General features: G+C 29.7%; 2 protein-coding genes across 3 annotated transcripts in view; one reads left to right on the top strand and one right to left on the bottom strand.

Moving 5' to 3' along the window:
- The window catches only part of LOC129976663 (GTP-binding protein 8-like), a 163,814-nt gene that overhangs the window by 60,301 nt on the left and 77,487 nt on the right, over window positions 1-26,026 (bottom strand). The gene's annotated exons all lie outside the window — the stretch shown is intronic.
- LOC129976661 (G-protein coupled receptor Mth2-like) lies at window positions 5,107-18,217 on the top strand. Of its 2 annotated transcripts, none has more exons than XM_056090352.1 (2): window positions 5,107-5,176; window positions 15,593-18,217. In XM_056090352.1, the coding sequence occupies exon 2, from the start codon at window positions 15,734-15,736 to the stop codon at window positions 17,030-17,032; it is 1,299 nt and encodes a 432-aa protein (XP_055946327.1). In that variant the 5' UTR covers window positions 5,107-5,176; window positions 15,593-15,733; the 3' UTR covers window positions 17,033-18,217. The 2 variants fall into 2 exon arrangements, with proteins under 2 accessions (XP_055946327.1, XP_055946328.1); XM_056090353.1 differs by lacking the exon at window positions 5,107-5,176 and adding an exon at window positions 12,224-12,277.

The following is a 26,026-nucleotide window of genomic DNA, read 5'->3' as shown; positions in this document are numbered from 1 at the left end:
TATAGAGGAAAAATTGTAATCGCCAAAGAATTTGAAATTGAGATTTTGACGAATTACTAGAACTCTCCGAGTCCGAAAAACATGTTTTTGATATTATGTTTGTCTGTCTGTAAACACGATAATTCAAAAATGCTTTGATCTAGACAGTTGAAATTTAGTATATGGAATGACGGCCAGTTTTTAAAAATTTTCTTTCAAAATTCGAAAGGCAATCTGGAATATATCTGGCTGATTGTTTTAGAAAAAGTAAACTTGATGATTACAAAATGCAAAGCATCAAGGAGATAAAATTTGGTACAATCCTTTAGCATCTAAAATATAGATGTTTCGCAAAATCAGAACCAAATTTATTCAATTGTTGACCGTCTGCCGGTCTATATTTTTGCCTGCATGTAAACACAATAAATCCTTAATGCAAAGATTTAAATAAATGAAATCCGGTATATAATCTTGTGACTACATCTGCAGTTCCGTGTCAACTTTTAGTGCTAATTGACCGATAAATAAAAATACTTATATAATAGATATTTTCACGATAAATTCAGTAAAATTGCGTTATTAACTCCAAAAATCTATATATTTGTGGTGGATATTGGCTGAAATCTCTATTGGAAAGTACGCAAGAGAGTTTCGGGGAGACCATTCGAATTGGTTTTAGATTTACTAGCTGCTCATATTTACGAAAATGAAATTTTGGTTTCAGTACATCACAATCTGCTGTTATTGCGTTTCTTCATATGCAATGCTCTTCCTCATGTAAATGTATTGTTTGGTGATTAAATTCATATATTTCGGGGAACTTATGAACAAAAATAATCATTAAGGAAAACAGAACTGGTTGGCAATCAAATTGATATCATGGATGAAATCAGTTTTTAAACTGAAGTTGTATAAAAATGTTTTTATGATTTAATAAATTTCAAAGTTATTTACTTCATGTTTACGAAAGCAAAAAAAAATCAAAATTCACAAATCATTGGCATAAAATACAATTTTTAATGCTTTTAAAGAATTATCTGATTATTTATAGCAAGATAGCTAGGACATAATAATCAGATATTTCACGGATTAACTAGAGACGTACTAATAGAAAACCTCATGCACAATGGCAGAATACTTAAGAAAAACATGAAGCATATTTAAATGTACCTATACATTAAAATTAAAAGTAAAAAAAGAAATAAAGGGTCAAAACTCTGTGAACTAAAAAAAACTTCTCGAACTCTCAAATCAAAATTATTAAGAGCGGACTGAAACAAATAGTGATTTACTAACATAAAAAAATGCAAATACAAAATTTTAGCAAATAAAAATGCTAAAAGGAGAAATCAGGAATGACTCTAGCTGCTCCACGAGAGTAGAATATAATGAATCAGCATAAATTAGAAATAATAAAAATTGCAGATCTCCACTCATTGACTTCGTTACAACCCAGCATAAAATAACGTAAATGAAGCCTGAAGTTCATGATTTTATAACTATATTTTTACTCAGGCTTAGCTTTATTCACGCAACAAGAATCCAAGTCACTTCAAACATAAATAAAAAAAATAATAATAACTGTCTGAGTTGATTGACAACAAAATAGAAATTTCCAAATCGGATAATGACTCAGTAAAAAGGGGCGTTGTATTTTTTAATTCTTATCAGGGTCATAGATGGCGCTGGATAATTATATTGTAGGTAATAATTTCCATTTTTTTTATTTATTGTGATTATACACAAGATAACTGTGACGATATTAAATATGATCTTTATAGGTAAGCTACTCTTATCATAATTAAGAGTAATTTAAAAAAATAATATAAAGGAATTGAGCTACATTATCATGATAAGTGAAATAAAATAATCATGCTATGATATTTAGAATTGCCTTTGTTTATATCAGAATTTTTATATTTTTATTTTTAAAGATTAAATTGTGTTATTTCACTAACTCTAGATGCCAAGTTAATGAATCAAAACAACACTTTGCCTTGCACTGCATAAGGGAAATTGCTCCAACGAGTTTTCCCATTCATATTTTCAGTATAGGTTCAGGTTACAGTTACAATTGCTACGACAATTAATAAAATCGAGGTCAAATAATGAAATCCGGTTTTCGTTTTGTTATGGAAGAGAAAAATGTTATCAATCGAATATGATTATATGTAGTTTTATCGCGATCAGATACAACGATCTGAATTAGAGTTTCAATGCCAAATGGAAGCAAAAGTGCAAACAAAATATTGCATTGGCTGAAGAACTTCATTGGATGGAGAGAATCATTAAGTAGGAACTGAAACGAAAAGAATAGATTTTCTAGAAGATATCCTAAGAAGCATTTCAATGAAACTGAATGACATAAATATAAAACATATAATACCATAAATGAATTTCTAGTTGATATTCCAACTAATTTTTACTTTCTCGTATACGTAGTTAACAAAAAGTGTAGTAGTAATCAAAAAACTGGAACTCGAGATTTCGACGATTCTCCATGTTTTAAACCTTCCCGAATTTGATTTTTTTTTTTTAAATGTCTGTCTATTTGTGACAAAGATAACTCAAGTATCTTTTGAGCTAGATGGTTGAAATTTGGTATACGGAATTTACACCAAATTTGTAGATTTCTATCAAATTTTGAATAAATTATGTTCAGAGGAAGTCCGTCTCTCCGTCTGTTCAAATATAAGTCGGCTCAATAATTATGAAATGAAGAGGGCAAAATAGATAAAATTCGGTATATAGATTTAACATCTAAAAAATCATAGATTCATTGTCCCGCCGAATGTCTTCTTACGGAAGATATAATTTTTCCCACGAACAATCTACTTGAATAGGTTAGTAGAAGACAATACTTGTAGCTTATGTTACAGCCTCCCTCTCAATCACTCCTATCTGAATTTGCCACCAATTATCGCAGGGCTTGTCTGCTGCGAGTGTTATGCTTTGTTCGTGAAACTGAGTGTCACGGTAGAGTGAGATTCACCTAAGGCGTGTGAAACGAGAGAATGGAAAGTCTTTTCAAACATCCAATCCATAATTAACATTTAGTCTTCTGGATGTAGTTTCGCAAAAAGGTATTAAATGAAGTTAAGCCTGCTTTCATTTGACAGTCCAACAATATAAAAGTTTCTCACTACAATTTTCTAACGTAGAATAAGACGAAAAGAAAATAAGTAGTAGAAAATAATCATAAAAACATTTTTGAAGTCCTTTTATACATTTATTTGCTTCTGTATTAGTAGAAATTGATTTCAGATAGAATTATGAAGAATGAACGAGAAATTTCTAGAAATCAACCCGATAAAAATATGTTTACTGAAATTGGCTTAGTGTATTACAACCGGATTTCAATTGGTGAGGACTATTCATTAATTTTTCCGATGGCTTGTGTATATTTCATGTTCATCCTTAAAAGAAATTGACAAATTTGCTGCCCGTTTAGATATTTTTCATATACTTTTGAGGAAAGAGGACAAACAGAGTTTCAGCTTTAAAGACGCCGAAAATCCGGAACCACAATTCCGATGTCTCAGTTGATGAAATCAAAATTCATATTTCATTGAAGCAATAATTTTTAAATTGGACTGCCAAAAAAAAATGAATTAATTACGGAAGCCACGTAGTTACTCAGATTAGATACATTTTCCATTTTGTTATTCAAAATAATAGTAATTATTTTTAATATCAATTCGGAACATACTTAATCCAAATTAATGTTAATTTAATCCTATGAGCTCCGGTGACACCACGTCGGTTCATGCGAAAACTATCGGGCAAATGCCGATAACAACCCATCGGTGTCACGTGAATTTTTATTTCATTAACTTTTAGTTCAATTATTTATTGTTAATTATCATTTGTATTGTGATAATTATAATTATCTTAACTAATCCTTTATTTATTTTTTGAAAATGGCAATTACGATCTCTCGAAAACGTGACAATTTGAAACGACAGAAATTCTACCGCTGTAAGTAAAAGTTCCCGGTTCTACCGAAGTTCTAACGTTCTACCGAAATAAAAGAATTCTGATCAGACGTCTCAATGGAGTTCTTTTGTGCTGCATAGTATTAATGATTCATTCGATAATAAATTAATTTGATAATGTTAATGCATAGTTTTAATTTTGTCAATTATATAATGAAAGCGTTTAAATAAATATTTTATTAATGAACTTTTAAAAATGTTTTAATAACTGAAATATAACACATCTTTTCTTTTAAATCATAGAGATAGGAAAGGTGGATATATTATATATGTTAAGAACACAAAATGTAAATTAGGTGAATAGTCCCCCAAAAATTTCTCGCATACTCTCTAATAAAGTGTCACCCCAGAGAATGCCTTGCATATGGCACTGGCGAACAATAATTACGAAGTATTAATTTATGGTATAAATTTACTATTTTTACTCAATCTATCATCATTATTGATGAATTTTTTGACTAGTTATCCCTGGCATGTGATTAATAGTATCCAAAAATCGAATTTTGGTTTTAGATACGTTTTTTCCAATTGAACAAAAATTTGACACAAAACTACACTTGTAGTCACAAAATTCCATAACAAATTTGATATATTTAAGACATTGCATATTTAAGTTTCGCGTTTTTATGTGTCTGAAAGTACAGACAGATAGACAGAGAACTCGATGTTGGATTTGGCTCAAAATCTCAAGTACGGATTTTTTGGCAATTACTATACTTTCTCTATGCTATGTTCAAGAGAAAGTAAAAAGGTTTTAAAATAAACTGCAGTTGGACAAAGTCAACAAAATTTACTATTAAAATATCTACTGATATCAAGACAGAGTAAATAAAATGCATAAAGAGTATTAAATAATCAAATATTGTCTATTTCACACCATCATCGAGATATATCTCATCTCGGATGCATCTGTCATTAAATTTGAATGGTTCCCGATTAGGACAAACTCTGAAGAGCCCAATTACGAATTATAAACTAATGTCTCTGCCTACTATGTTTCACTTTTTATGACTCATTTTTAATCACGCGTAAATTTCTTGCTGGTTATGCCAGTGTCTTCCTTTGGCGGAAGTTGAATTTCAAGCGGAAGTTCAAAGATTAAAAGGTGTGAAGTTTCAAATTCTCAGTAGCAGTTAACTGTTTTTGCCGGAGAAGTCGCTTAATTTCATATGCGTTGCAACAGCAAATGGGCTGACACTGTGGTAAGTGGATGGCATAGCTTCATTTCATTAAGTGCTTTGATTTCTGAGAATTATTGTTTTTCGAAACTTTCCCCAAATTACTGCATGTGAAGGAATCTATTATTAAACTTGTTGCTCGATAAATTAGGATGAATCAAAAAATTATTTCGAAAACGGATGGTCATGTTTTGCTATATGATATTAAAATATATTTTGTCGATTAAACATTAACATTTGTCGATTAATTAAACTTAGAGTGATAAGTTAGATTTTATATCGAAAGAACTTTTGTGAAACATTTATCATACAAAATAGCTGATTTCATTTGAAATACTAAGTAAAATTATAGACTTTATGAATCTAGAATTTTTTTTTCTTCTTCAAGACAATACAATTATAAAAAAAATGATCAGCGTACGAAAAATAAAATTTGTATTATAATTACAATGTTACTAAGTCCTTTTTTGTGGTTATACGATTTAAAAAAAATTGTACTGATGACTTCTTATTCAATATTATCATAGTGACATAAGTTGGATTAATAATTAAAAAGAGTTGGGAAATTAAATAGCATAAATTTAGAATTTAATGATATATCTGAAGGAAATAAATATGAATGTTTTATATCCGAGTATGTTTCAAAATATAAATCAGCGAGTGTAGTTTCCCCAAAATTTTATCGCATACTTTTTAATAGAGTTATTCAAAAAAAAAAAAAATACCTTGCATAGCTTTGGCGTACAATAATTACGAAAAATTAATTTTTGGCATGGATTTAGCCTTTTCACTGAATTTATTGTGTGATTCCTGGCGAAATTTTTGGCAATTAATCCATGGCCTACGGATAATAGTATCCGAAAATCGAATTTGTGTTTTAGACACGTTCTTCCCAATCCATTGAAATCTAATTTTCACACAAAACTACACTTGTAATCACAAAATCTCAAACTAAATTTAATATATTTAAATCATTGTGTTTTTCAGTAATTGTATTTACATAGTTCTGAATGTGCAGACCGACAGATGATCAATCCCTTGTTGGATTTCGCTCAAGATTTAATTAGCGTCTATATTGAAGATATTAAATCTGTGTACCGAATTTAATCTGTATAGTTCCCTTCGTTTCGTAATTATCACATTAAAGTATATTTGAACACCGAGATTTCCTCTGAACAAACTTTATTCAAAATTTGATAGAAATCTGCAAATTTGGTGTAAAGACCGCATACCAAATTTCAACAGTCTAGCTGTTAGCATTTTTGAGTTATCCTTGTCACAGACAGACATTTTTCAAAAATATATATTTCGACTTCAGGAACGTCTAAAACGTAAAGATTCTTTAAAATTTCGAGTTCGAATTTTTTGACAATTATTATGTTTTCTTTATACTTCGTAAATGGAAAGGTAAAAAAGAAATGTTTCATTAATGATTTTTTGCTTTATGAAGAAACGATTTTTATCTATGCAATTATTATAAACGAAGCAATTACGATATTTTTTTAAAAAATATCTGGACAAAGACATATTGACGTTTCATCAAAAACACAGATTAATTTTTTTATTGCATATCAGACTCTAGGTCTCAGTCTTTCATTTCTCATGTGTTACTTGAAGAGTCATTTTAATTTTGAGTGCTTTGTCATAACCCTCCCTCTCCCAAACGATCCTCCGTGAAAATAAGCCTTTTTTCAGATACATTAGATTATAGGCTTAGATTATTTTGAAATGAGCACTTAAATAGCAACATTAGAATTTATTTTTAATTTAACATTTTTTCCCATTTTTTTAAAAATATAAAATGAAGCTTTTCAGTGGAAATTTTGTTCCATATTCGAAGAAATGTAACAGTAAATTAAATAATTTTGCATTAACTAAAATTATTAAATATCAGAAAACAATTAAAACTAAAAATAAATTTTACGAAACTAACCAAATAATAAATTAATTGCGGAGGAAAATTATCTTGGTAATCAATTACTAAAATGGAAGACGGTTTTTTCCATTTAAGTTTATTTCAAAAGCTGAATTTAATTAAATGAGATCATATCAAGACAAATATAGTTTCGGAGTAGGAACTGCATTAAGCTTATTGTGACATTTTTTATTAATAGACTAATTAATTTTTATTAAATAATTATTAAAAGACGAAAATGTTTTTTTAAAACAAGTTTTGTTTATTGGAAGTTTTTTAATATTTAATTACTTTAATGCTGCAATCTTGGCAATATTTTTTCACTGCTTTTGGAATTGCATAAAAGTGGATACTTGTATCACAACTTGGGAATCGGATATAAATGTTAAATTGAATGCATAATTCTGAAGTTCGAATCAACTTCTCAACATGTGTTTTGAAGTAGAATGGTTTTCGTATGATTTTTTTAAAAAAAAAAATATTATGTTGGCTTTTTCAATTGTAATGTTAGTTATTTTCGATTAAATGGACAGACAGACTTCCTTTGAATTGAGTTTGTAGATTTTTCATCAAATTTAGAGCAAATTTGACGTGTACCAAATTTCATCCGTCTCGCTCAAAGCGTTTCTGAATCTTTGTCACAGACAGATAGACATTTTCCAAAAATGTGTTTTTCGAATTCAGGGAGATCTAAAATGTCTAAACTATCGGTTGTATAACAAATGAAATTCAATTTTATATTTTAAAGAGGCAGGGTTTTTAATAATTTTATGGTTGATATCCAAATCATTGTGATTAGTTTTCAATTATGTAGTTACATTCATTTGTTTATCAGTCTCTCTCAATAAAATCTTTTAATAAATTCAGTTTTGACTAATATTATTATTTCGTAGGATTAAAATTATACATGCTTCCGTGCCAAGGAAGGATATTCTGCCTTGTCATCTCCTTCATCGCAAACATTACAATGTTTGCGACGAGGGAGAATTTCGTAACTGCGGGATTAAATAACATAAAAAAAAAGAAAGCCTTCATAACGCTGGCGTCATTTTTATGCCTTCAAAAAAATGTGCTTGTTTCCAGTGGAACGTCAAACGGTATTAAATAAAACAAGAAAAATGTGTTGTTCATTTATATAAAAAATCATATTCTGTCAGCTTACAAGGATTACTCTCAGTTTTACTGTCCTAAATTTTTTTTTATAAATGTACTTTTTTTTTTTTTTTTTTTTCGTCGTGTGACTATTTTAAGCCAAATTATTGCGCAGTAGCTTCTGAGGGTTAAGACCCCTGAGCCCCCGAAGGCAGAAATCTGACTTCTAACTCAAATGAAGATAGCACACGCACACTCGCTTGCACAGCCCCTTTTTACATGGGGGGGGGGCTCATTCACGCACCTCACAGAGAGAACACAAGGAAGAGAATAACCATGTCCGAACCAGGACTCGAACCCGGAACGCCCAGATCACGGGGAAGACGCGCTACCCCTAGGCCAAGACGCCGGCATAAATGTACTTAAAAGTGTTAAATCAGTAGATATCAGATTTTCTCAAATAATTTAATTTACAAATTCAAAACTAATATTTTCTGTCTAAACAATCGGTGTACAGAAAGTATTACAAGAATGAATTCTTTTCGCTGAAATTCATGCAAAATAATATTTTTAAAAAACGTACTTAAAAATGCTAAATCAAAAGACATGAGATTTTTTTTCAGATAATTTAATGCACAAATTTGAAGCTAATACTTTCTGTTTAAATGATCGGAGTATAGAACGTATTGCAGAAATAATTTTGATTCTTTTCATTAAAATATATGCAAAATGGTATTTTCTAAAAAATATAATCTTAATTAATTGATTTTAATTAATCGTTTTTTAATTTTTATTCTTTCTAAATATTATTTTTTATTTTTATTTTCTGGGGTTTGAAATACACAAAGAGAAAGCATCATAATTATCAAAAATCTGGAATTCGAAATTTTGACATTTCAGACCTTTCTTAAAACAGAAAACACATTTTTAGAATTATATCTGTCTGTGTTTATGATAACTCAAACTCGCTTCCAGCTGCACAGATGAAGTTTGGTATATGGTCTTTATACAAAGTTCGTAGATTTATATCAAATCTTGCAAGAACTTTATTCAGAGGAAGTTTATCTTGTTGCTTGAATACAACCGAAAACGGTAATTACAAAACGAAAAGAAACTGATAAAATTTGGTACACATATTTATCGTCTTAAGTATAGATCCATATCCAATTTTTAACTAAATACGAGATGGTGGTTGACAGTCTATCGGTTTACACTTTTTAAAGTATGATAAAAATTAAGTATAAATCTTGTATAAATTTAATAAATACATGCTTGCATCCAAAACCACTGTTAGATATTAAATTATTTCATACCCAATTTTTCTTATTGTTTTCAGTATTTGGTAGGAATATTTGTTAAATTTCCTTGTATTTTATATTGAAATTGGAAAGGTACTTCATTTTTATTACTTCCATTTAAACCTATAATATAGGCATCAATCTGTATTTTGAGAAAATATTCCATTTAATAGAAAGAAAAAAAAAAAAACAGCTTATCGCCCATAGTGATAAAGCTTTTAATAAAAATTACATTAAATTATAAGAAATTTTAAGAATAAATCTGTATTTCAGCCTTCAACACTGATAGTGAAAAAGTCACATTCTTCTTTTCAAATGATCATGATTATTTTTTTTAAATATTCACAGATTTTTTAAAAACCTTTTTATTATGTGACACCATGGTGTTGTTTTGGTTTGGGATTTTTGAAGCCTCAAAATGCACGGGCAGAAAATTGGCGATATATTGCTTTTGAGGCATCAATATTTCGCTTTTAGGGTTATTAGAAGATGATAAAGAAAATTGTCACATTTGGCGATTTATCGCCAACAAAAAGTTACAACTTGGCATAAAGGTCCACCATGTACCCGATTCTCCTGTCTGGCCAATAAAGGGCAAATGTTGAGAAGTTAAGAATTTATCGTCCGAAGAAGCACAAAGAAGAAACGGGAATTAACTTTCATTTCCAATTTTTCTAGTTGGCAAAAAAAATTTGGAGCTTGAATGATGTTAAGATATTTAAACAAAAAACATCTAAAAATTAACGAATGAGCAATACAATAGTCACGTAATCACTTCAAACCAGTTTAAACCCGGTTTTCTCAAAAAAAGAAAAACAAAATATGGTCTAGAGAATTCAATCAATTTTGATATTTTTTTTAAAAAAAAAAAAAAACATTGCTTTTTTAAATGTCACCATATGCGTAATCTGACAGTCACGTGATTGTTTCAAATCGGTTTAAACTGGTTAATGACTTAAATGAATTAAGAAAAGCAATGACAATGACAATAATAATGTCCTCACGTTGTAATTTGAAATTTACGATTTCAATTTTTTAATTTTTAATTAATTTATTTATTTTGTAGAGGGAAAGATAAAAAAACACCAAATCAAGCATGTTTTTTTTCTGAGTATTCAGGGTTTCTAAATAAGGGACTTCATTGCCATATTTATTTGTGTTTATTTAAAGAAGTGTAAACACTATCCTATAAACACTTTCTGAACTTTTTTGGCTGATATGTTTTTCAGTTCTTGTTCCAGATGTCTAAAATGTTTAAAATTTTACAAGTTTTTATACAAAATTTTTATATATTTTTATACGAATGTAATTTATATTTATTTTATCTGGATAAGACATGAAAGAGAAGTATTTAAATACAAACTTAAATAATATTCATAACGGAAAAAATACTCTATATAAAAACATAAAATCTAAAATATTCTAACTAACTCATTATATAAAATCTGCTGTCTGCTTTAAACTTTGTAAAAAAGTACCATAAGAATTTTGAAATAGAAACTCATCGACACCCTTTTTCTTTAAATATCATTCATGCAACGGGAACAATTTTAGGGCTACTACGTCATTCGAGTTCTCGTCACTGATGACATCACTCTAATAATCCAACTCTGAATGACGTCGGTAAACAATAGACGATACATTTTTGACAATTCCGCAAATTTTGCAACAAACTAGAGGTCATAAGAAATGTGACATTGTAAAGGCTGGTATGAAAAAGCTTTGAACTAAAGTTTTGTAAAAGTTGGAAAATTTTCTGAACATGTTAAGTGTTGAATAGAGTGAACAAATAACACCAGATATTATATGAAACACACACACATTGAAATAATTCAAAAAAATTGGTTACTAATACTAAATCACATTATTGATCAGACTCCTTATGTCATACGAAGTAGCTAAATATCTTGAACTTCTATCTGATCCATTTTAGAACTCACATATACAATTCGAAAATTTGTCTACGGTTTGTAAATATTCAATAAAATGAAATTGAAAATTCAAATGCTTTGAAATACATAATCAAGATATTAAAAAAATTATAGAAATAGCAGAACTAATGTACCATAATATAATGTTTTTAGGCTTATGTATCATCATTGGTTTCATTTGTATCATCTCATTCATGATAGGTGAAGTTAAGCTTCAAAAGAATTCATTTTGACTTTGAAACGTTAAATCTAATCATTGTTTTCTCAAAATATGAGCTAATATCTAACAAAAAATACAAAGTATTTAATCCTAAGTCAAAAAAAAAAATTATATATGAAATAATAAGCCAGAACTCAAAATCGAGTCGTTTGATCTAAGAAGTCTGGACATTACAGACATGCTTTGAAAGTGGGGAAGATAAAATTACTTTTATTTAACTTTTAAAGATAAATTACTTTATACTTAACTTTTATTTTTTTTTACATAAATATTTTTAATCTTTAATTAATAAGAGCTATTTAACAACAGATGAAATTCGAAGCAATATGGCTAATTTAATTTAAATCCGAGTCTTTTAAAACAAAGGAGATCTCGAGGCAATAATTGGAATTCTGGGAAATTTGGTTATCGTATTTTGGTACTAAATATCACCCTTATAAGTAAATATTATACGAAAAGCAAAACGTATTTTCAAATTAATTGTTTAAAATTATAAACCAAGAAGTTATGAGTGTCACACACTAAGAATACGTAATGCATGTATGTTTGTATGCTGTATAATTGTTTAATGCATGTAAAGATGTATGTTCAGATATCTAGGGCCTGATTTCCAGACAAACAGACATCTAGCTGCCTAATGCCCCTAGACTAAGAGAAAGTTGCAAACAGGTCGAATATAAAACTTTATTTTTCAATATGTCAAATAAATCAGCTTCTAAAAAGCGAAAATTCTATGAATGATAAACTATTAGAACGATATTAACACTTTTACCAAGTATAATTGATGAAGTTCCAATCAAAACATTAATTCAGTTGTAAGAATATTTGCACAAACCGAAAAACTGCATTACAAGGATGTAAAAAACAGACAGCGAGTCTAGAGTCATGATGACAAATCAAAACAAATGCATATTCACAATATTAATAAAACAAAAACTGTTCACTTACAACAAATCATTAATATGTTAAAATGAGCTGAAATGAGAAACTAAATAGACCATCTGATTAAAAGAGCAACCTCATATTTTGTAATGTCTAGGGCCGCAAAATATCTAAATCCGCCGCTATAAATCGTTAATATGTTAAAATGAGCTGAAATGATGAACTAAATGGCTAATCGTATTAAAAGAAAAGCCTCATACTTTACAATGTCTACGGCTGCAAAATGTCGAAATACGCCTCTATAATTTCATTAATGTGTTAAAATGAACTAAAATGAGAAACTAAATTGATTATCTTATTAAAAGAGGAACATTATTCTTTGCAATGTGCACGGCCTCAAATTTCCTAAAACTGTGATAAGAAAATAAATTTATTATATTATTAAAAGAGTAGCCTCATACTTTACAAAGTCTAGGGCCGCAAAATGCGAAAATCCGCCTCTATAAATCATCCAATATATAAAAAAGAATTTTTGTTTGTTCGTAACATATGCCCTGCCGTACCGTTCAACAATTTCGATGAAACATGGTCAACTTATTGCTTACACTTGCGCGAAGGTTATATTTTGAAAATGACAATTGACAAAAGACAAATAGTAAACGGCCAACGACACATATCATTCGGATTGAATCGAACATATATCAAGCAAAATAAAATTATTATGATCGATGCCAATCAATGTGAGTGAAATGAAATCGAAAATATTTAGTGAAAGCTCTAATTTTTTCTTCTCGTGAATGAGTAATCATTTACACAGGATGCTGTCATTCAGCGTATACAATATTTTGTCTGCTTAAAATCGCATATATTATTCAGAGTCAATATTATCTCATACATACAAAATAGAATTATTATTATCGATACCGATCAAGGTAAGTTATATGTAATGGAAATTTTCCAGTGCAAACAGTAATTTTTCTGTTCCTGCAATGAATCGACAAACGCTATTTCGGTTATACAAGCGCATATCGTATTGATTGCTTCGAACAAAAAATATGCCTTCCTTACGTTTGTCACTTAATAGATCTACCAGCGCAGCACGTAGAAATAAGCCAATTCGAGCTTCTCAAACAACGAGAAACGACAAGAGAGCAACGAAGCAGATCGTTTACGAATTGCAAATTCACTTGCTTCAGAATTTCAAGCTCAACATGCGGCAAGAATCGAAAGACAACATTTATATGCTACCTGAACACGCGCATCAGAATCAAAAGATCAACGTGCGGCAAGAATCGAGGCAACTATTCTTAACGGAAATTCGATTGGAGAAGATGTGCTCATTCCACACATTCCCTTTATTCCCACCGACATTCCTTTTGATTTCAAACGACTGCAGTTCTCTATTCGACTGACATACTCGACAACCATCAACAAGGCGCAAGGTCAATCATTTCACGTGTGAGTATTGAACCTAGAAAATCCATGTTTTTCACATGACGAGTTGTATGCTGGTCGCTTACGAGTCGGACAGCCAAGAAATTTATTTATTTTTGTTAAAGGCATAAAAACAAAAACAAAATATTGTTTACCCTAAAGAACTTGAATAATAAAGTAAAAAAAATAGATTAAATATGATTTGTACTTCTCCTTTATATATCATTCGATTTCAATGAATGTATTCATTGCCGATAAGAACATAAATATCATTCTTTCTATCATTTCTAATAAGACAAGACAGCGATTTTAAATTTCAAACGATATTTCCAAAATTATTTCTTCTGCGGCAGCAACGTGCCGGATACCAGGTGGTTAATGTATAAAAATGAGCTGAACTACATATTCAATTGACCATCGTATTAAAAAAGGAGCCTCATGCTTTGCAATGTCTAAGGCCGCAGAATGTCGAAGTCCGCCATTGCTGATATCTACCAGATTATTGAAAGAGTTTACTCTAAGTTCTGCTTAGGTTCAAACAAAGAAAGCGATAGACAGTTAATAAGGGAAGGGGATATAATTTTATTTCATTTTTTCTTCGTCGCTTCTCTATTACTTTACGAAGGCTTTACAACAGATTTTATTGATTAGCTTTGAAATGTTCTAAATATTTTCTTTAATTCGGAACTCCAAAGCGAAAGAAGTTTTAAAAATGCAGTTCGAACATGGACGAATGTCCAATTAGGCAGGAAAATGGCTCGGTAGGATATTGTAATAGCAGATTTGAAACTGATTCCATTTTGAAATATTTATTAATTATATTTATTTTTGAGTTAATTGAAGGTAAAATCAGTAGAAAAAACATTTTTCGAAGAAAATAGCATTTTTCTAAATGTTATTTCAATTTTAAAAAAAATTAAAAGCCACAAAAAAAAATTAAAAGCCACATTCTGAAAGATCTTTCTTTGAATTTAGCAAATATTATACAGGGTATTTAAAAATGAATACAGCAATTACAAACGACTATAACTATTTAATGAAAAAGAATTTATCAATAAGATTAACACATAATATAGACGTACTCAATTGTATATATACTTCTGAATTATGTACATACGTCATAATGTTCTATGTGACTTCCCTTGGTCACACGGACAATATCTAGGCGGTAGTCCATTTCACGCCATACATTCTGAAGCAGGTCTGCAGTCACCGACGCAAGCGCATTACAAATGCGTACTTTGAGTTCTTCTATTGTTTGGGGAAGGAGAAATTTTGAAGTTCTGTCTACGTTATGTGTTAATATTATCGATAAATTCTTTTTCATTAAATAATTATTGCCGTTTGTAATCGCTATATTCGGTTTGAATTACCCTGTATTACAATTATAATTTGTAACAAAATTGCAATACTCAAAATATAAGTTTTCTGTATTGAAATTATTGAATATTAAAAAATTTTATAGATAACTGAACAATTTTTTTCTTTATTAAATTGGAAATGATCTAATAATGATCTGAAATGAGATGTCACATTTTAAAAATAATCTACTTTATCTTTTTTATTTTAAATATTGATACAAAATCAAAATATAAAGCTGTTTCTTCATGGCATTTAATGTTTTCTCAAAAATGTGTTATTATATAAATGTAATTATTTTCCTTTCAGAATTGCATCCTACGTACATCAAAACAGCAAGAAATCTCAAGTAATCAGCACTGAAGACATATGAAACTCAAAAGCAAGTGTCTATAATGGAACCCTTTGTTTAATTCATCATAAATTAATCACCAAAGAATATAAACAGCCATGTTTGAAAACACTTCTTACATGATACTTCTTATAACAATAGTTATTGCTGGATGCGTCAATGTCTCAACTCAAACATTTATCAATAGTGAACTTCAAATTGATGAACCATCTAACATTATGATAAGTGATGAAGAGCTACCAAACAAACACGAATCGCTGAAATCGTGTTCCACATTTATTTTAGATCCAGATGAATATGTAATGTTCCCAAATAAAACTGCTCATGTCCCAGTATACAACAAAACTTATGAGGAAGAACACTACATACTCATTGGGGACATGATTAGAATCTGTGCACCACCCCAAGTGTTTAATGAACCACCATCTCAACTGGCAACAGTGACCTTGAATTATGTTACCATCACAGGCCTAGCTATATCTATGCTGTTTTTGCTGATACATCTAGTTGTTTTTGCTGTTGTTCCAGATCTGCGCAATTTACCAGGATGCAATTTGGCATCGATGTGTTTGTCGCTGTTCCTCACCTACTTGTTGATGCTATTTGTTGCAATTGATAGTGTGGTCCGGAAAAGTCTTGCTTGTACTGTTGTAGCTGTTTTAATACAATTCTTTTTTCTTGGATCATTTCTATGGATGCTTGTGATGGCGTTTGATGTTTTCCGATCAATAATCAAAGCCACAGAAAATTTGAGATTGTCCGTGAAAGGATTCAAGCTGAAAAAATACATCTATAACAGCCTTATTTGTTGGGGAATTGCCTCAGTGTTTGCAGCAGCAGCCCTAATCGCTGACAATATAGAAGGTATAGATGAATCCTATAGGCCAAAATTCGGCGAATTTTGTTGGTTCAGATCAAAAACGTCCCTGCTGTCGTTCTTTGGCGGTCCTGTGCTTACTATAATTTGTTTGAACTTTATTCTGTTTGCAGTCACTGCTTACATCTTATTTGCGAATAGAATGAAAACTGGAGACAGCAGCAAAAGGGCATACATCAAGAAAAATTATTTGACATATCTGCGACTGGCAGTTATCATGGGTGTTACGTGGATAACTGGCTTACTGGCACCTTTGGTTAACCTTCTCTGGTTATGGTATTTGTTTGCAATTCTCAATTCACTTCAGGGGCTCTTCATATTTATTGCTTTCACTTGCACCAACAAAGTCAAGAAATATTTCAAGTCAAAGCTGTTAAATATTCGAAGATCATCAGAACATATTCTCACTAAGCCAACTTTTCAATCTTATTGCTTTCAAGGAAATTCCATCGAAAAATATGAAAGTGTTGGAAACAAAGAAAATGTTAATCGTATTGATACCAGAGTTATAGATATGTAAATACCTCTTAGTAATTCAGTTTGCTGATTTTTAAAACTGGTTCTTGTATGTATATATAATTCCTTGAAATAACGGAATTTGTTTTTCACTTTTAATATTTGCCTTTTATTAATGAAATAATCTGATTCTTTCATTTATTAAGTGAAATAATTTATTTTTATGCATATCTATGAGTTCATTATTTATTCATTGAAATAATCTTATTCATTTGCGCATTAAATGAAATAATCAAATCACTTTTTTCAATTTACCATTCTGCCACTTCAGCATTATATGCATTTTACTTGCAAAATACATTTTGTGTATTTTATGTATAACATGTTCTTCTTACAAAATTCTATCTGACTCTTTGAAGCCTTTAAATTTGAGTGTTCAAATTTTATATTTTAAAATTACTGCAATATTTTTGCCATTATTGTAAATATCCCAAATAAATTTTAAAGGAAATAAACATGGGCATTTATTACCCTTATCAAGCAAAATAAAACATTTTTCTACGTAAAAATGCCTATTTTGAGTACATGAGGATTCATATTGAATGAAACAAAAAATTAGCAAAATGTGAAAGTTGTAATTAATTTATTTTTATAAATCAAATTTACCGTATAACTACAGTGATCCAAGGTTCTATAGCTGATCAATGTGTGTCCTTCCGAGGCACTGCAAAAGTCTATGTAATATTCTAATTCCTTTCATAATTGTGATAGAATATGCTCTGTTAATGCGTCCATCACGTCAGTTATTGTTTCTACTTCTCACGATCTGCATGCGAAGAAAGCAAGGGCATATTATTTGACCAAGCACGCCAAATCCAATGACGTGGTAGAACATTTTTAGTATAAACCAAATGAAAACTTTAAATGAATTTTTCGAAAAACTTGGATTTTGTAAAAAGTTTTATACATAAAACATGATATCTTAAAAACTTATTAATAAATATATTAAATTGAAATTTTGCATATATGTTACCTTTTGTGTGCCAAAGGTAATGAACCAGGGATATCGCTTTGAACTGAGTAGTTTTTCTTTTAGAGGTGCCTAATGTCATTTTCAACAACGAATTTTGTGAAATTTTCAATTCAGAAATACTCGATTAGCTATATTTTTTTGAAAATGGACACATTTTTTAGATTCTAGTTCATTCCCTTCACCGTAGTTGTAAAAATGTTCTGTATAAAAATAATTGGAATATGTGCAATAAAATGTTTTGTAGAGTGTTTTGCTCTTTGTTGCAGTTTTCACTATTTTTTTTTATCTAAATTAACCTATTTTAGAGAATCTGAACTGGTACAAAATTTCATGAGCAATATTTTTCTATGTTATGAATCACACTCATCCTGAGAATAAACTAAAATAGCTCATAAAGGGATTTTCAAAAATTTGTCTCCATAGGTAGACAGTGTAACATTCCCCGTTTCATAGTACTGATAAGACATTTACAACCAGCTGTGTCGTCGCTGTTACTTACTAAACTCCTCGAGATAGCCAGATGGTGGATCTTTTCACCTGGGGGGGGGGTCTCGCATCTGTTCATTAGCGACTACAAATGGAATATCACATATAGAATTCCCCGTCCCAGAGGTATTGATAGCACCTACAAAGAGAAAGGGGTGTCCAAACATCTGGATGCTAGATGGGTTCTATGTCACTTGCGCTCGATAAATTTCCCCCTTTCCGCTCAAGTGTCAAAAAAGACTACCACATTATAAACTTTATCTTTGCATGTAAGATTTGGCGATTTTACAATGTACGCCAAATGGTAATCAACTCACTATGAATGAGAAAGATACTCCTTGTCTCTGATAACGAAACGAAACTTCCTTGAGAAAAATGCTGATGACCCTTACCACGTTTCAAACGAGTGTTGAATATAATAAATATAAAGTGTGAGAAATTTGCTTTAAAAATGTATTTATTAAAAGGAATACGTTTATAATTTTCCCACACGGAAGACATGTATAAAAATTATAACTCTGATGTGCATAATACAAATTTAATCTAATAAAATAAATTATAATTTTTAGCTTTATGAGGATTTAATCTTTATATCTCTTACGTTTTAACTTTATTTAACAAAATGAAAAAAAAAAATACATAGAAAGGGCTTTAAATTCAAATTTAAATGAATATCAATAATGTTTAATTCTTTCTATATGCATGTATGCTTTTATGTATATACATTCCACGAACTGATACTTGAAATGGGCTAATGTATTTTTTACGTTAAAGCTGGTCAAATAAGGTTTTTTTTTATAAGCCAACTCTTTGAGTTGGATATTTTAGATTTTCTCTGCTTGCACAGAAAATCATACTGAGGCCCGCGTGAATGTTAGAAGGGCTCTTAGAACATAGAACTCATCACTGATTAATTATTGAAGCACTTCGATTTTGGGACATTTACTTGCTCTCTATAATTCTGTTAATTAACATTACCGAATTCTGTAATTTAGAAGGAGTAATTCAATGTTTATAGTATTTCGTTTGACACGATTTTATTTTTATCAATAATTGCTTTTATTAATTTTTCAATCCAGGAGAATCGGCCAACATTTATGTGCCTATGAAATTGTAAGACCTCGGATTCATCCCAAAAGAATGGCTCAATCCTTTCTCTCAATAGTTTTAGTACTAACAGCGAATTTTAATAAAATGTCCCTAATTTTTTTTCGAATTTTATAAGTAAATTATTTATTCAAAAAATATTAAATAGGTTTAATTGAGAAAGAAACGAACAAAATTAAATTGAATTTTTGTATATTTCGTTATTTCGTATTAAAGTTCTGGAATATTTCAGACTGAATATTCATCTAGGAATTGTTATAATTTTTACTTATACATAAAACAATAATATAAAAATAATAAAAAGGTGAATTTAAAAAAATGAATATAATTTCTAAATAATTCTTTTTTTAATATGCATTCACAAAATATGCATAATATGGTCACTTACATTTAACAAAAATAAATAAAGAAATAAAAAAATAAACTAACTGCAAACATTTATCTCTCTGACATTCAGCATAGTCAAGACTGTTCCGCATTTCTGAAAGCTTAACAGCATTTTTTGTTCATTTCTATGTAATTAAAATTTAAAAAAAAAGTTTTGAGAGATTCATTGAATAACTTGGTAGTAATGTTGCTTATTTCAAAATAGAAATTATGATTGCAAAATATATTGTTACACAAATGCTAATACACATTAAAAAGCCTTTTTTTAAAAGTTTTTATGGAAGCAATGGCCAACTTAGTTTTATAATTCAGATTTATGGTTGCTAAAGTTTACTTAACTTGTCATTGATCGCTTTCTCACAAGAGCATATTTAACTTCAAATTCTATTGGACATGTAACATTTACTATTGTTCTTAAAACCGTATACTATTCCGCTTTTTGCGCAATGCATCTTTTTTAATTTTCAGTAATCTCAACAAAAAATGGGAACTTGAAAAACGAAAGTGTTTAAATTTCAACTAATACGAAAACTTTCTCAATCAGCATTGTTTATGAGCATTACAGATAATATACTTATCTAATATTAATTCATTTCACTGACATTGACCCTTATACATACAATAATTTGTTACATTAAGGAGCAACAAGATTTAAAAATGGATATACTTTCTAAAAATTACAACGCTATAACTTCCGAAAATATTAAAACACAAAATTGATTTTTGCATCAAGATAAAGCTAAAAAAATTATCTTTTTAATGATACCAATACTTTAATCTACAAATTAAGTTTCGATTTTTAACGTGTTTTTAAAGAAACATTTTAACCTTATTTTTCAACAATGTACTTCGCACAAAATAAAAATAAAATTTAATCTGCATGAGCACGTCAATGGGAAAAAATTAGCTGTTATCCACCTGTTGCCATCACATTGAAAGAAGTTCAAATTAAAAACATAAATAAAATATTATTGTAAATTAAATATATAAAAATGTAAATTTCAGCTAGTGTCTGTATGAAGCGAACAAATTTGAAATATATTTTCTAAAAAGTAAATGGAGGAAAAGATTTCTATGAACTTTTACAATATCTATATTATTAATTAAATCAAACAATTAAATTTAAGGTAAACAGGGTTTATATATCTATTGGATAGTCACTGTAATCAGCGCCCATCAGTCAATTTTAATCAGGGGCACGCATCTACTAACAAAATGGTCTAAATGAACTAAACAATTACAATTTATGTTACTGGAGTCAATAAAAGCTCCAATGAATTAAGAATTTTAAATTTTTTCATAGGTCCCTTCAATTACCCTTTGTAATCCGTTTACATGTTTATCCTTTTACATTAACCTTTGAATCTTATTTAACAAATTGTTTTGATACATGAATATATTTACACTTAGCACTTAGATCTCTCCTCTCAGGAACCATTCAAGGCAGTGCATCATTTTGGCGTTTTATTTACTTATTTTATTAAATTTTGAGTGATAAAAATATGTAGATTAATTTTCTGGGAAAATTCATATATAATAATTTTTCGGAGCAATAAACAAGGCTCTTATTAATAATTTTTACAAAAATTATCGCCATTCCATTATCACCAATAAGCCCGACCGGAAATGCAGCTATGGAAAACTAAAAACCGTCACCCGCGCCAAGTTTTCTTGCCAAAGGTCCAAATCCCAGTAAACCTATGACAGCAACAGGGGTTGGTAATGATTTACCGAGCACAAATGTTCCGATACCGCTAGATGTGTCTCTTTGTGAAAGGACCTTCCCACTACCCATTAGCTCCGCTGAGAGAGCATATGGCTGAACCCCGATTGGCCGAAGGAGAGCTCAAATGACCAATGTAAATTAAGAGGCGGAGAATGTCGCCGAAATAAAGCGCGGGTTTTTTTTTTTTTTTAAAGAGAGAAGAAACGAATTGCAGAGGACGGTTGGACTACGCCCACGAGTTCGGAGTCTGAGAAACTACCCCTGGAGTGGTCGTGTTGACATGATAAGGGTATTGAGTTCCAAGAAAAACCTTCGACTTTGACTGTTGTATCTCCTACTACAGGTGTAAATAACTATTTATTTAACCAAGATTAAAACAAGTTGTTCTTTGTATATATAGGGCTGTAAAATAAAGAATTGTCTAGAAATTCTGTTTCGTTATTTGATCAGTATAGATCAAGACATTACAACAGATACCTTAAGTACGAGTACTTCGTTTTAAAGCTTCTTTCCAAATTCATGACTCATTTCACAAATGAGAAAAGAGCACTAGATCGAGTCTTTAGATAATTACGTTTCCCTCTTAAAGCGATTTTCTTCGTTTTAACTTATTAAAACTTTATATTCTTATCATTTATCAGAAGAAATATATTTTGTTCATTACTTAGAAAAAAATGTTTTACCTGATAGCAGATAAGTGGCATTGAGTTTGAGATATACATAAATTGAAAAGCTGAATTATTTCGGTTTGAAATGTGATTGTTATCAACATAATTTCACCAAAAAAGTTATAAAAATATAAAAATTTAATTTCCAAATAATTAATTTTCCAGTGATCTTTAATTTGTGTAGTTTTGAGAATTTTATTTCTTAGATAAATTTAATAAAATTTCAAAGCAAAAAATAATTTAGTTTACCAAAACAAAATTTTTATTCGAGATTATAATTTATTTCAGTTTAATAATAAATTCAACGAATTCACTTTATTCATTAAAATTTAATATAGCGATAACATTAAGCTTCTAGCTTGGGATAAAGTTTATATTTATTGCATATATTCATAAAAACAGATAGTAAATGAAAATTCCATTTACTATTAGTTGAAAATTACTAAGAAAAAGAGACTAATTTGAAGATTACAAAGAGAAAGCAGTTACACACGAGTTTAAAATAACATCACTATGTCCAAAGGATGTAAGATATAGTATACTGTACAGCAATATCTATCCCATTATATAAAGTGAAAAATAAGTGAATGACGCAAATACATAGTGAAAATATAAAGCAGATCTAGAATGACAAACTCATAAAAAACGCATTACTAGAAGATAAATCAAAATTATGAGCAGAAAAGTACAAAGTTTTCAATAACTATAATCCTGCACAAAAACAACAACTACAAACTGTGCCAGAATAATGACGTAAATAAAGTATCAATTAAAACAAGACTGCAAACAACACAAGACATAAATCCATCATCCTAGCCTCTTCAGAATTTCCTCACAAATATCTCTCGAAACTTCACAAAATTTCCCCATTATCCTTAGTGAAGACTCGTTCCTGAGTACGCTAAGAAACCAATGATGTTTGGATTCGCTAGAGGTGCGGATGAGGTGATAAGAACTAGTGAGCATACATTCAAAAGCGAAGTGGTCGAAGTTCCCCAGACTACCGCAGATGCAGAATGGGCTGTTTATTATATGAAATTTATGAAACTAAAAAAGAGAAGAACAATGCCCAGAAACAAAAAAATAATTATTATTTATTATGTATTAACAGATTAAAATCAACTCTGGGAACATACCCTCTGACTCTTACTGGAAATCTCTTTATGAAGAATATCATTTTTTTCTCAAGAACAATATTTTTGAATAGGTTAGTAATGTACAATACTTATAGCCTGTATCACTAAATCTCTCCTATCTAAGTTCGCCATCAATTATCATAGAATGAAAAGGCTTGTCTGTTGCGTGACTCGTGCTTTGTTGGTGAAATTCAGCGTCACGGTAGAGTGATATTCACCTAAGGCGTGTGAGACGAGAGAATAGAAAGTCATTTCAGACAATTCACAATTAGCATTTACTCTTCTTCAAGATGCTATTCTACGAAAAGTTTTGAATACAGTGACACCTGCTTCCATTTGACGCTTCCAACAATAGGAAATGTTTCCCACAATTTTGCTTCATAATACTGAAGGAAAAGGATAATTAAGTAAAATTAAGAAATTAAGGTTTTATTAAGGTAGTAATTTTCTTAAGATAATTAAGAAAAGAGAAAACAAAGTAAAATCGCACTTATATACTTAAAAAAATGTGCCTTTTTATCCTTAAGTTTATCCCATGGGGGGGGAGGCTCGTAATTAAGGAGGAGAAACTTCCGGCATGGGGGTTGGTTCTCGCCACCCTTGTGGGTATACGAAAAGGTGAGGGGTCCGGCTCCCCCCATCGATGACGGGACGTAATTCCTTAAGGAAGAGTTGTACCGTGGCCGATGCTGGCCCTTGGGACTCAACCGCAGTTCCCGCCAGTGTTGCTGTTGCAACGGTCCAGTTATTCACGCTTTTCCGTGTGCCTTCCGGCGGGTTAGAGTAGTCAGTTTGTGATTGTGATATCCTTAAGTCTGTTGCAATTCTGTGTAAGTACCTGAATAGCGGCTGCTAACAGAATTATAGAAATGAGAAGAGGAAAAATTTCTAGAAATCAGCATGATAAAAATGTTTACTGAAATCATCATAGTTTGGTATACCTAGATCTCAACTTTTGAGGCCTGCTTTTAATCTTTCGTTCGGCACAGACGATATTCAAAATGACTTGGGTATATTTTAAGCCCACACTTAAAATCAATTGGCAAAGGTTTGGAATTCTTTTAAATGCCTTCATATATATTGATAAATGAGGACTAATAGCTTTAAAGTACGAATTTTTTGAAAAGCGCTCAAAAATAATTAATTTTTGAATTTTTAAGTAAAAAAGATTGGAAAAACATTTAAGAAATGAAAATATACCAGTTAAATTGCAAATTTAAAAACAATTGGGAAAAAAGGCATTATTTGCTAAAAAAAGGTATAAATCAAAAAATATGTAGTTAAAAAATTTATCAATTGATTTGCTTAAAATTTTGCAGATACCTTACAAAATGTATTATCTAGTTTTTGAACTTAAAAATAAGCTGTATTTCTATCCATTCTTTAAATATTTGTGTTCGACTGGAATAACATGAAATTTTCAATTTTTTTTTTAACATTCTGAAGCGCTAAAACATTTATAAAATACTTATAAATGTTTAAATAATACTTATTCTTTAGTTTAGAAACTTCAGAACATATTGAGAAATTATTATACAGAATTTAAACGAAGAATCCGCATTAAATTTTAATTTGAGGTTTTTCATAAGAAAATTCTTTCAAAGATTATAATTTGAGAAAATAGCATTAAACTCATTTAAATGCAAATATAAAAGTCAGTGTAACTTCCGAAAAACATATTAGGAACAAAATACAAATGATTTTATAAAGAACCCTGTTCTAAAGTTAAATTTAAAAAGTTTTAATAATTTTAGAAAAAAAAATCGACTTTTCTGTCTTCAGAATGTGAATCCCTGGAATCACAAACTCCGATCTCTCAGATTACTGCATAGAAATTCATATTTTTCCTCTTCATTTATTATTTACATAAAATATTTAAATAAATAAATAAAAAGAGAAAAATAAGATTTTAAGATGATAATTAAAACGAGGAAAAGTAAAAAGATGAGCAAAGAGGAAAAATATTTGCCTACACAATAGTAGGCAAATATTTTTCTATCTATTGAATATCTCTATTCTATATCTATATCTCTATCTATAATATATATCTATTGTGTATGATTGGTTAATATAAAATGACCTTTAGTGCTCTTTAGTGCTAAATGAATTCTCTTTAGATATGCTAGTATCATGATATTCTCTAAACCGTATAGGTTTTATGATAAGAAGCATTTGCAAGAAACCCGAGATATGCTTTAACAACATCGAGCAAATAGTTTATATAGAAATAAATTATTAATCTTTATAGCCCACAATAAAAATCAATATGATTTGGGTCATTTTATTTGAAGCCTTGAAATCATTTCAAGTTGTTAAAACTAAATAAATCATGATAGCATCTAAATCGGATACCTTTTATAATGAAAATTATTTGCAAGAAATTTGCAATCATGATAGCCTCTAAACTGTGTAGGTTTTATGATGAGAAGGAGTTGCAAGAAATATGAGAGATGCTTTAACAACATCGAGTAAATAGTTTATATAGAAATAAATTATTAATCTTTATAGCCCACAA

This window comes from Argiope bruennichi, chromosome 7, assembly GCF_947563725.1.
Source record: "Argiope bruennichi chromosome 7, qqArgBrue1.1, whole genome shotgun sequence".
In the NCBI taxonomy this organism is placed as follows: Eukaryota; Metazoa; Arthropoda; class Arachnida; order Araneae; family Araneidae; genus Argiope; species Argiope bruennichi.
Note: the sequence above shows the minus strand (reverse complement) of the source record. Positions and strands in the feature narration are given on the sequence as shown.

What these genes read in the sequence shown, in the direction of transcription:
- LOC129976661 (XM_056090352.1), top strand. Translation starts at nt 15,734, where the DNA reads ATGTTTGAAAACACTTCTTACATGATACTTCTTATAACAATAGTTATT.